We start from the raw sequence: 13,298 nt of genomic DNA, 5'->3' as shown, positions 1-13,298 counted from the left end.
CTTAGGACTGGGTGGTTCAAATTAACAGCCACCATGTTGTCCGACTTTTCACCTATTTTAATGAAGTTAGAGCTACACCCTCAATAAAGTAATTCTGTCTGGGGAGTAATCCACACTTCTTTTAATTCACTAATTCACTTTTTCTTAAAGAAAAGAACACAATGAAGACAAATGGCAACCAACTGTCTTGTTGGTGCCTGAGGGCTCTTTCTTTATTCTGTGCATGCCACACAATTCTGTTTGAATGGTTCTAACCTACTGAATGTATTCTTGTAATACTATCAATTGACTAATTCCTTTTCCTCCTTTTTAGTCACTCTTTTGTTGATTTTCGTGTAGATTCCTTAAGGGGTAGAAGAGTGGCCTTTGAGCCCTTTCTCTCCTGTTGATTATATACATTCGGCAGCGAGCAGCTGCGAGAGTAATTTCTTTTTTAATAGCTGTTACCAAGTGTCCAAACTACATCTTTAACCATGGAAGACTCGGGTTTATCTTTCTCCAGAGAGGAAGCAGATGCAATACTAAATGATCCCACTTTGTTCGCCGACCACCTAGTCGCACAAGCAATATCTCAGACATCTGACTGGGACAAATTAGGCGAACAAAAAAGAAGTCGCATTAGAGCCATTTTACATGGCACTATGATGAAAGAGTACCTTGTAAACAAAATGGCGCCTAAAGGCCTTTTAGTGACCAACGCCCCGAGAATATTTTTGGACGACAGAGTGTTCAGGAAGGAATGGGCTCAGATAGCCTGGCATTGTACACATGATTGGGCTATTCTGATTATAAAAACGGCAATGCGTCTGTCAGAAGCACTTCTAGTGGAAATACAGGCTACTGAAACCCATATCAAGACCACGATAACTGGCTTCAAGAAAACACTAGAAGAATATAACAAAGAGTTGAATGAAAATAAAGACAACCTTGCTCAAACAAAGGTTGCTAACTTCCAGAAGGACCTTAAGAAATGGTCATATGACAAAACCTATCCCTATGCCTGCGCAGAATATACCCCACCAGATCAGACCAATTATAATTCTGACGGGTCTGACGATTCAAATTCAAGTGGTTCAAGCACAGGAAATCGAGGAAATAAAAAACGTGGGAGGGGACGAGGTAGGGGAGGTGCCAACTATACCCCACAATGGTTTCCGTACCAACAACAAGAAACCAGGGCTTTCCCTTTTGATCCATACAATTACCCACCCTACCCACCCAATATAGGCTGGAATCCACATTTTGCCCCACCCCCTCAACACTTTCAACAGAATATGTACCCGCAGCCTTTTTTAGAGTTTGGCCGCAGAGGCAGGGGTCGAATGAGAGGAGGGAACAAAGTACATTGGGGACCGACAGACTCTGTAGGGGAGAACACACGGAGCAAGACCCAGGAACAAAGGGCGGGCCCCAGCAGTGCAAAACCCTGATCACTAATCTTTCTAGCTACCTTTTGAGTTCAGATGAAACCTCAGTTCTGGAGAAGGGTCTTGGTTTTATACCTTCACCACGACTCGATCGCTTCAAATTACAATGTGAACTTAGCGACTTTTTCAGAAAACTGAGGCTAAAATCCTTTTTTGAGCACCAGAATCCATGTGACAGAGTATACAAAGTGACACGGATTTCAGGATCAAATCTACTTTCACTCCCCCAACACATCTGGTACCTGCAGATATTATAGCTTTTGAGCAGGCAGTGTTCCAGGAAGTGGAATCTATGGTGGAACCTTCTCCCTTTAAACATTTGACGGCCAATGAATATCAAGCCATCAATAAACTACAAAAGAATAGGGAAATAGTCATCAAAAGTGCGGATAAGGGGGGCGGTATTGTCATCCAAGATGCCACCGCCTGTGATTCAGAATGTAAACGTCTCTTGATGGACACCAGAAATTATATGGTTCTCCAACAAGATCCTTCACCTTTTCTGAGAGATGAAATAATTGAGTTGGTCATGACAGCAGAACGAGATGGGTATATCAATAAACAAGAAGCGGATTTCCTTACTAAATCAGATGGTAGAATCCCTTATTTCTACACTTTACCGAAAACTCAAACAGCGGCTCCCTCCACCTGGTAGACCCATTGTGTCGGGAATTGGCTCCCTTTTGGAGCCACTTTCGAAGTATTGTGATTTTTTCTTTAAACCCCTTGTTCAGTCGACTAGTACGTATGTTAAGGACACGAAAAGTCTGTTGTCCCTACTTCGTAATGTCCAAATGCCTGACGAGCCTTCTTTTCTCTTTAGACATAGAAAGTTTATACACCTGTATTCCGCAGGATGCTACACTTAAAGTTCTGGCTGATGTCCTAGAAAACACAACATGGGATTATACAACTTTCAGGTCTTTTATTATTGAATGTGCCACCCTTGCCTTAAAGCGCAATTTTTTTCAATATGAGGATACCATATACTTACAAAAGACGGGCACGTCAATGGGCAGTACCTTTGCCCCAAGCATTGCGGGGTTGTACGTGTACAATTTTGAAAAAAGACACATTTTGGCTGAAACCAACCCTTACACTCTCAATGTTATCCTGTGGCAGAGGTACATTGATGATGTGCTTTTAATTTGGCAGGGTTCGGAGGACAGCCTCCTGGCATTTTTTGACTGGGTCAATACCTGTGACCCCCATTTAAAATTCACTCACCAGCATCACCCGAGTTCCATTGTCTTCTTAGACGTGACAATAACCAGGGAAGGGGACCATCTAGCCACCAAGACCTACTACAAACCCACAAGTAAGAACAACTTACTTCATTTCACGAGCTTTCATCCACGCCCGCTGCGTGAGAATTTACCCTTTGGCCAATACCTACGGATTCGTAGGAATTGTAGCAATGGGAGTGATTTTAATGTACAGGCGGAAGATCTGACAAACAAATTGCTTACAAGGTTACCCCAAAGGTATTTTGAGAAAGCCGTAAGAGGGCTAAAAATCAAAATCGAGAGGCCCTTTTAGAGGCTTGGAATAAGAACAATGATGCAGAGATACCCCTTACATGCGTCACAACTTACAGTAACATCTCGAATGCAGTGAGTCGAAGTGTGGGCAAGCATTGGCGAATCCTGACAAGTAATGGTCGCAACTGGCAAAAACCGCTTTTCTCATATAAGCGAGAGAAGAGCTTGAAAGATGCATTGGTCCATACTCGACCAAGGCATGTTGAAACAACTCAGGATGGCAACGTCCTCACCACATGGGGTTTGCCCCCGGTCACCGGGCACTACCCATGTGGTGGGTGTAGCATATGCCACCTTACAGTAGCGACAAAAACTCTGACCCTGGAAGTTGGCAAACTTTGGCACCTGAGAGGACACACAAATTGCAACTCGTGCAATGTCATTTACCTCGTGACCTGTCCCTGTGGTCTCCGCTACGTGGGGATGACCACCAGGAAAGTAAAAGTGCGCATTTGCGAGCACCGCAGTAATGTGAGGTGCCGCAAAAGTACAACAAAGCTAACCGCACATTGCTTAGAAAATGGACATTGCCCAAATGACCTCAGGTGGACGGTTATTGAACAGCTTAGCCACACCGATGAGAAGAGTATTTTTGAGAAGGAACAGAGGTGGGTGTATCGATTAGCGACACACCTCACTGGTTTGAATGATGCCATACCATGGGCGTCGATAATGAAACGCTGATGACCTACCCAATCTCTGGGTAGAGCCATTTAACCACCGAATACAGGTTACAACTATTGTATTTTTCTCTTCCCTATAAAATTTCTTTATTTAGTTCTGGCTAGGACTGCTAAATGAAATGTATGGGTCTGGAAACAACATTACTTGAATTTTGAAAAGATGAAATATAAATGCCTTGAAACTATTCTAAATTTCCCACTGCCCTTCCGAGGACTTGGGATTTTACGTGTCTTAAGAAAGTAGCCAATAAAACTAGTCAAACTGTTTTGGTTCATAAAAAGTTTATTCACGTCGCATTTATGCACATAGCCCCTTTAAGAAAATCATTGAGTGCATGTCACGTGTCCGGTAACACTGACACGTCATCTGCATTCGCTGGCAGTGCAAAAAATGTTTAAGACTGCTCGTTGCCGAGGTCCCAGAATTTTTGGGCCGCGTATGTGGCAACAAGCAGGTTGAGAGGTGGAGAGCCGCCGGGAGTTTGGTAAGTGGGGAGGGGTGTGGCGGGGTGGTTTGACGCTGGCTTTTTGGGTCGTCATCCCCGACGGCTCACTAAGAGGCATTACTGCTATCCTTGACATGCCCTTCCTTTGTTTTTAACCGGACTCCTAACAGGATTGCTTCCTTCGGGTTTCTTTATGTTTAGAGAACGCCGGGCGTGAAGATTTTCCCCTGCCGCAAGCTCATGGTACATTTCTCACTAGATAATCGTGCGAGTATTTGTGCCAGTATGTTTGTATTTTCTCTGGTCTTCCATGTGTTAATTAAGGTGTATTTTAGGCTTTCGTCAACCAAGGTTGTCGAGTTGGTTTTAATAATGGTCATTTGGTTAACAATATGGATTGAGATAACTTCTCAATTGCGCTTCCTCTTTGATTTTGAATTGAATGCGCGTAAAACAGGGTTTAAGTGAAAATCTTTCCTTTTTCCTTGGTTTAAAAAAGAAGTCATAAATGAACTTAGGGGTCAAAGGTGGCACTTTTAGCTGCATCTGTATCATTAAACCTTGTGTTCATGTTGCATGCTAGATAATGGGCGCCGACTTAAAGTTGTGGCCACAATTTTAACTTTTTCACTTTATGTTTTTCGAATTAAGTGTGGTTGTTTTGCACTATAGATATAATTTCTTCATATTGTATGAAATTTCGTGTTTTGTTTTATGTATTGTTTTCATAGACGAATCCCTCACATATAGGAGGCGAAGCACTAGAAATTTCCAGTGCTTCTGGATACACATAAGGTCGTATTCCTTTAAGATTTTTTCTTTGCTTCATACGACAGTGAAGCCTTAGTGTGCTTTACACATATGACGTAATTGTTATGGTCCTGATGAATGCTGAGCCAAGTTGGGCTCCCAATAGCAGAAACATGTTGACCTAGTATTGTTTTTCACTCTTAGGACTGGGTGGTTCAAATTAACAAAGCCACCATTTTGTCCGACTTTTCACCTATTTTAATGAAGTTAGAGCTACCCCCTCAATAAAGTAATTCTGTCTGGGGAGTAACCCACACTTCTTTTAATTCACTAATTCACCTTTTCTTAAAGAAAAGAACCCAATGAAGACAAATGGCAACCAACTGTCTTGTTGGTGCCTGAGGGCTCTTTTTCTTTATTCTGTGCATGCCACACAATTCTGTTTGAATGGTTCTAACCTACTGAATGTATTCTTGTAATACTATCAATTGACTAAATCCTTTTCCTCCTTTTTAGTCACTCTTTTGTTGATTTTCGTCTAGGGGCAGGATGGCCTTTCACCAGAGAAAAACGAAATGGAGTGTTTTTCACTGTCAGGACATAGCACACACCTCAGTATATGTCCTGCCTTTTACTTACACTGCACCCTGCCCAGGGGGTTACCTGTGACCTACCACAGGGGTGCCCACTGTGTATGCAACAGAGAAAGTAAGGCCTGACAAGGTGTTGCACTTGTCAGGACAGCATGACTAACTTAGCAAACTGCGTGCAGGCCCTACACTGCAGGCCTGAGTTCCCTTCTCTGTGCGCCTTTGCATTACTAACCCTGGCACACACAGAGCACATCACTAGGGACTTTACTAGTAGGGTAAACATGCCAACCAATTACCATTACACTTTACACAGGGAACACTTGTACTTTGACACTGATCAGCAGTGGCAAAGTACCCAAAGCATCTAGATTGGCAACTCTATGTCAGGAAAACGGTCTGGGGGGAAAGCAAAGGGTTTAGTGAACTGAAGCCAAAAAGGCCAAGTTCTACAACGATGCACAAAAATATAAATGCAAATAAATCCTTAACCAAGTTGACATACTTATTCAAGTAGTAAAAAGCAACTCACAGGTTACAATATAGGAATAGCTCTGACCAACAAAATCAACCAAACAATTTCTCTGGAAGACGGGAAAATGTGATCACTCTAATACTTCAAACTGAAGAAAGACAAAGGAAGACTTAAATTACTATGGGCAGGACTTCGACCCAACAGCAACTGATTTTTATACATTACATCAACAATAGATTTTGTACCACAGAGTGACACAAGGATATATGGATCCTAGTACATACACATAGTGTTAGGAGTGATAGGTTCTATAACTATATGGATTGAAAGGTTCATAGAGGTCCTAGCTCGTTAGACCAGTGATGATCCTTCAACAATGCGGGTGAATATTCCTGATAAACTATTGCTTTCTATTGAAAGAGTGATAGAGCGACATCAACTATCCACTAGAGCAAGTCTCACCATTTAATCTTGCAAATATTTGCTCGCTAAAATTAATTTCTACCTATCTCATCCTTGGTATATGGATTGGCTTCATAACTCTGGAAAACCACTTTGCTACATTCATGGCACATTAAGTGATACAACCTTAGCATTTTCAAGTGTTCAATCAACTTGCAAACTCAAACATCTGAGGTGATAACCCATCCATTAAGTATGCAAAAGGCATTGCTTAAAACAGACAATTTAGGCTTCTTTCTAATAGCAGGGCCACTCAGCCACTCGGACGGAACCATACTAGACCTTCTGTTCCCACTGTACACAGACCTGAAAAATTAGACCAGCTACATCACTCTGTCCAATCACACTGGTGTTGAATTCCTCATAAATGGCAAGAAAAATAAAGCATGTCTAACAGCCTCAGGACCAGCAAGATTTTTTTTTTTTTTAAAGAAAAGAAACCTGCAATCTAAAAACAATGCCCCATGGTCTCAGCTCATCCACCATTCGATATCTGACAACAAGATCATAAACCTCTTACTCTCAAAAGTAATGTTCTAACTGGATAAGCTCCCCCCTGTCCCCTTCCCATACACATCAAATAGAAGCCACATGAAGACATTGGTTGAAAGAAATTTGCTTTAAGAAATGCAAGGGAAGACTATGTGAGGCTATTGAACAAGCCACAAATGCCTTCTGATCACAGTGAACATGGAACATCCTAGAATGCTTGCAAGAGGGCCCAGCCTGCACCGGTTGTGACCAGAGTTTACATTGTTGCAAGCCCAACACAAGCTTTAATATTTCCATCGGTGGTAAATGACATAGCATTAAACTGGCTAATAAGTACATTTGTCATATAGTGTGGGTAGAAACTCCAGCAATGTTCTTATAACAAGGCTGCTTACACCAGATCAGTAAAGGCGGACTAGCAGAATGTTGAAGCAGAGAATTTATTAAAGAAGTGTTTCAGAGACAGACCCAGAACCCACTTCACAGTGTTAGTTTTAATATTCTCTGCCACAACCTAGCAATATTCTTGCATCACAAAACGGAATGTCTGTACAGAATATATTGCAGCATCAGCCACTTTAATGGACAACTCTCACCTCTATACCTCAAGCCCCGTCAACTCTCCTTCGTGTTACAGGAAAAAGCACATAAAGCCCCAACATCCTAAAACAAATCATCATCGCCAGCTGCAATGGTAAAGCCCTAAAGAAAGGTCCTTCCGCATAAGTATCATGCATTACCACACTTAACAACATCACTGCCCCTGGGTGACTTACTCACTGTATAAAACATGTCGGCACGCAACTCCATAAACCAGGCTTCTTGCCACTGAATTCCAGTACCAAACGTGCACAATGTGAAACACTCATTTGCTTCATAACTTAAGTTAGTAAGTCTCAATGCATTTAATTGTTTTTCAACAATTAAAGCTCCATAGGTCCACTCACTTAAGAATAGGATACAGAAGCGAGAAACCAAACTATTGAAAGATTGGAGAGTCCAAAAGAAGTTGTATTTATCTGAACATGTTCATCAAATACATCATTTGCCTAGAGGAAGCCTTTCCTTCCCTCTATGCAGTTTTGAAGGTGGCACCCATTTGCGCAGGTGCAGAGGGTTTACAGTCACCTGACATGTAGAATTTTAATTACTATTAGCTAATTGAGTACATACTAGAGAAACCGGTTTATGTTAGGTGTCCTTCACCAGTGTTGTTAATACAGGAGTTAAGGGTTAGTCCTTTTAATGGAAATACAATGTAGGCCTCAATCTTCCTTACAGATGAAAGAGAAGATGCAGAAAAAATAAAGGCAATGAAATTGGCACACTCAGACATTATTCCAACTAACCCTCAATAATTTGTATATGATCACGCACTTCATCATAGAGAAATGAACAATATTCGTGTTTATGTTTCCTGGGCAATTTAGTGTTCGCTAAATGGAGATTAAATAATAGATGTTTTGCGAACCGAAAAGTCTTTGTGAAATATGCATCTTCAAAATATGTGAAAAACATTGAGAAAGTTTTTTTTTCTTCAACTGGTGCCAAGGACGTACAAGTATTTCGATAACCAATAACAAATGTTTTTATTCCAAAGTGAAATGCTAACAGCAGAATGTTTTTCAAAAGTTGATATATTGAGCTTGTTAATATGGAGAAACGACGATAAAATGTGTACTGTAGTAATTCTGGAATTAAAGAAACTTAAGTCAAAAGTGTTCAAAAGCAAACAAAGGGCATCATGCAAGGACATGTTGATATAATGAAGCTATTTGTATCGAAATAGAAATGTTGTGTTTCTAAACATGAAAAATCTTTTCTGCCAGTTTTACGAGCACGACATGTAAAACATTCAAGGGGACGTCCTGCCACAACTTCCCCACATGCATATATTATATGTGCCAGGCTGATCCAATCTGCTCCTATTCATAGATTGGCGTCTGCGAGCACCCCAAGTCAGAGCACGTTATTTCCCTTAGTGCTGAAAAGAGGTCTGCAAATGCACCATAAACACTGAGAATTTCACATTATTATGGCTCTTGTTAGAAAACGCAGCAAAGGCTTCTTGCTGCGTAAGCTAAGTGGCCGGTAGCGCCATTTAATACTTTTAACTTAATAGCGTGAAACGAGTTCTCCTCCCTCCGAAGGTCAGATGAGAAGCATTTAGCTTCAGAGCAAACACAACAAGATGATGGATGGAGTGCTGAAACTTTTCAAACAATCACCCTCAGTCAAGAGACCTGGGTTAAATCTGTTGTTCCTTTGTTAACCATTGCATCCTAGGTTGGACCCAGCTATATGCAAATCAGTCTTGTCTCTGCTCCCTATGGGAACAGTCCAGCCTGAACTGCCAGGCCAGGTCCTCCATCAGCCAGACTTTCCCCATGGGGAGCAGGGTCAAGACTGATTTGCGTATGGCTGGGTCCAAACTGGAATGGCGTGGCATGCAAAAAAATATGGATTTAACCCAGATCTGTGACTGGGGATGAATGTTTGATTTGTTCAGCATTCTGTCCATCATATGTTCTTTTTGCATTTGCTGCCCTGAAATGGGAAGGGAATGTCCAGACATTGGTTCCGTGCTCGCTATGCCACCAGATTCAAGCTAGCCTGGCTGCTAAGGGGCGATACCCCAAACTGGAATCAGGATGCTGGTTTCTAGTCCAGGGAGTACCTGGCCTGGCAGTTCGGGCTGGACTGTTCCTATAGGCATCAGGCTCAAGACTGATTTGCATATAAAATTGCATGGCATGCAAAGAAATTATGAGTTTAACCCACATCTGTGAATGGGGTGAATGTTTGATTTATTCAGCATTCCGTCCATCTGTTCTTTTCGTATTTAGCCTCTGAAGCAGTGCGTTGCACAACGGAATCTTCTGACGGAAGGCAGAGGGGAAGTGGGAGCCCTTCTCTCAGCTGACTAGGCTAGGGGAAGGCAGACATTTGTGGATTCTCACTGAGTTATAACTCTGTGGAATTCCTCAGAGTAAAACACTGCTAGTTCTGCCCACTCCTACTCATTATTTGCTTCACATGTGACAAATGCAAAGTGGGAGCTGCCCTGACTATGGGTGACTATGACTGCATGCACAGAGCCAGTTTTATTGCTTGTGGCTTCTGGTGTGATCAGTTTCCTTTGACACCCCTCACCCCACACCACCACAGAACACAAATCAAATTGTGCATTTTCCTTAGGCGCGATCCATACTTCCACAGCTGTATGATCACTTCACTTTTCATAGAATCAGAATATCAGTTAGTCTATATGTGGCCACAGTCTCCAGAGCTCCCAGTCATGCAGTTGGCACTTGCTCCATCCGGTCTCCCTAACAGAGAAAGGGGTGGAGATGAGATGAATGAGTGCAGGACAGGATGGAATATAGAGAGCGGGGCACTTTGGCCCGTATGAGAACCATGCTATCACACTCGACTCTGCAGAGAGGCCAAGAACTGAGTGTGCCTGTAGTCCGGATACATCTGTGTTCCAGTGGCAGGCACTATTAGAAATTCATACTGGCTCCAACCTTAAACAAGAGCCCTTAGTCGAGAATTATACCACATATACCTCTGCTAGTTAGAAATGGAGTCCCATAAAACGGCAAGGGAAGGGGTAATTCAGACAAGGTATATCCCAATTAGCTTATTCCACTTACCTAAGAGCATCTTCTGACTGGGATCCAGGGTTATTTAATTCCGACTTTCTCTTCACTTTTTTAGTTCTCAATCAAGTTCTATCCAAACAATATCATGGTCCCGACCTTTCCTAATTAAATCTGTCTTTCCATTTCCTACATCTTGCCAAGGAGGGTGCCCCGTTCAGAAATCTCTCCAGGGATCCCTTTTGGTTTTCTGACTTGCTTGCCTTTCCTAATGTACCTTTGATCTTTTCTCATAGTACACAAGGGCATATTAAAGCAGATACTTGGGTATGGTAGCTAACTAAAGATCCCAGGTAGATAAGAAAGATAAGCGGTCCTATCCCTTTATCTTGACCTATAGCTCAGAACGTGCTGTAAAGTAGCTGCAAGGCAACAATTTTAATGTTGTAGAAATCGCCCCAAACAATTAGACAAAATAAGTAATATTGGAAAATTCATGAACAATATTGTGGTAATAGATGGAAGGATGATGTGCTCTTGAGTGTGGTAAGTGAAGAGGAAGCCAATGAGATGTGGAGAATAGAATTAAGTGATCTGTTAAAATGTGGAAAATTGACATTCCATCGGTTTGAGGATATGATATGTAAGGAAGGTGTGTATTATATTCTCAAATATGTACATTTTCAGTCTTAATTGGACCACTTTACAGTGGGGTTTTAAATTTGCTACTGGGCGAGCTCACTTTTTAACATTTGCAAATCGGGAGAGAATATTGTGAAAACACAAGGACACGCTGCTCCCTCCTGGATGGTTTGCAACTTCCCCACTTCAACAATCTCCAACAGCAGAAAAGACAAGCTAAAGCTCATAGCGAAAAAATAAAGTTCTGGTCAGACAACTCGTTTATTTTAAAGAGAATTATTTTCTTCCCTCACTTGTCCAGGTACTGAGCCATTTCTTAAAGATGAGCGGCGTTACTCCATTATCCCTATGATACACCATTTTCTTACCCAGCAACTGTGTCGCCATCTTCAGACCTTCGCCTCTTCTTCCCCTGGTCTTCATTTTGAAGGGACAAGAAGACCGAGTCTTCTGGTTCACTTTTGATTGTTCCAAACCTAAGAAATGAGCCCAAAATTATTGATCACATTAAAGGGTCGAATTTGGGGACAGACTCCGTACTGGGACAACCTATACATTTCAGTAATCTGTGAACCAGCTAATGATTTCGATACATTTCACACAGAAAGAAAGGTCAGCAGTTATGCTTTAGAGTTTTACAGACCACATCATGACATTTCAGTGCAGCTTTTCTGGGGTAACTTTGCAGGAGAATATTTCCGTCCATTTTTCTCATATTTCAAAAGGCACTTTCCAAAAAGGATGAAATTCTTATCTAGCATCCCTTTCGTTCACTCGCTCAGTGAGACAGTTTGGCTCCTGAAGACAACTTTAGACAATAAACCCATGGGGAAATCTGATCAAAAAGGACAAAGGATTCTTCTTACCCAGGTAAATCCATAAGAGGAGATTCTTACAAGCACCTTTCTGCTGTGGCTTCTTTCACATACTAGATGCTATCTTCTCGTAAAACGAGATTTGGCAACACCAATATGTCGGTCTTTGGTAAGATGGTGCAATGGTTATTTTGTTTTAATAAAAAAATATATTCCAAGCCTATTTCACAAAAATAAAAAACGTCCAAAAAAGTTCCTGTCTAAAACTGACATTTCTGTGAATGTAATATTTCTTTTGAGAGCAAAAAATACTAATCACTTACAATTTTATTAGAGTAGGAGGGATGCTTCATAGCAGGCCGGTTTGGCTATCCGATTTAGAAACTCATTTTAATGTTAATACACAGAGGAAAATTATTCTGATCAGTGCAAAGACAATATACTGTTGGCTTTGAATTACTACAGCCAAAAGACGTAAGTTAAACACCCAAATATGCATACAATAATAAACAAATAAAAATGAATGGAAAGAAAAACGCTTGATGCCTTGGAGAAGTGTACCCAATAAATGTATCTGGGTGACTTTTCTCCCCCTACCTGCTGAAATGGATTGACCCACTGTCCTATGCTGCGCAGAAGCAAAATGTGAATAACTGCTGAGCAGACCAATGAAAGAAGCGTGCTGACAAAAAGCCCCTCTATACATGTATCTAGTTTTTTTTCTTAATGCATTGTATTGATTCATTGGGGGAAGTGCACCCAACAAATCCACTTGGATGACTTCATTTCCTCCAACCTGCTTTAACATGTGGTGACCCCAAGGATCTGCCTTGTCCCCCAGGCCATTCAATATTTTAATAATCTTCCAGGCACAACCAATCGTGGCCAGTTTCTCTTGAATGATGAGGATACCTAACCATGTTGGACAGGAGTGAGTCCGCATCCAACTACTGCTCGCTTGCATTTTACCCACAAGATGAAGAAATCTGGAGGACTCCAATGATCTGTCTTTAAGGTCCAGTAAAAACGGAGATCATTTAGTTATGAACAGATCACTCCTCTTATTTATGGGTTGACTGGTCTTCCTTATTGAAAGCGCCCATGGCACATGTTCAGTCAGCCAGATACAAATATCTAGTGGTCATACTCTATCACAAGCTACACGTTTATCTACAGGTACTTACAGTGGCAAATAAATGCACATTTTCAACTGTACAATTGTGGAAAAGTAAATTTTGCCATGTTCTGTGTCCCTACGTGTCATCCATCATATGTTATGTGTGCATGATTAAATATGCATATGCATTCCCCATGTTCGATTAATGACGCAATTACAGTTGTGTCCACCTCTAGTATGCCAGTTTCCAGTCCTC

The 13,298-nt window shown here is 41.5% G+C and overlaps 1 protein-coding gene across 1 annotated transcript in view; it reads right to left on the bottom strand.

Annotated features, from left to right (window-relative positions):
• The window catches only part of LOC144799696 (DNA topoisomerase I, mitochondrial-like), a 1,324,061-nt gene that overhangs the window by 935,230 nt on the left and 375,533 nt on the right, over positions 1-13,298 (bottom strand). The window contains exon 13 of the mRNA XM_078671191.1: positions 11,479-11,586. Within this exon, the coding sequence (XP_078527317.1) occupies positions 11,479-11,586 (108 nt within the window). The remainder of the gene's footprint in view (positions 1-11,478; positions 11,587-13,298) is intronic.

This window comes from Lissotriton helveticus, chromosome 12 (genome assembly GCF_964261635.1).
Source record: "Lissotriton helveticus chromosome 12, aLisHel1.1, whole genome shotgun sequence".
Taxonomy (NCBI): domain Eukaryota; kingdom Metazoa; phylum Chordata; class Amphibia; order Caudata; family Salamandridae; genus Lissotriton; species Lissotriton helveticus.
The sequence above is the reverse complement of the archived record's forward strand: the minus strand, read 5'-3'. Positions and strand labels throughout refer to the sequence as shown.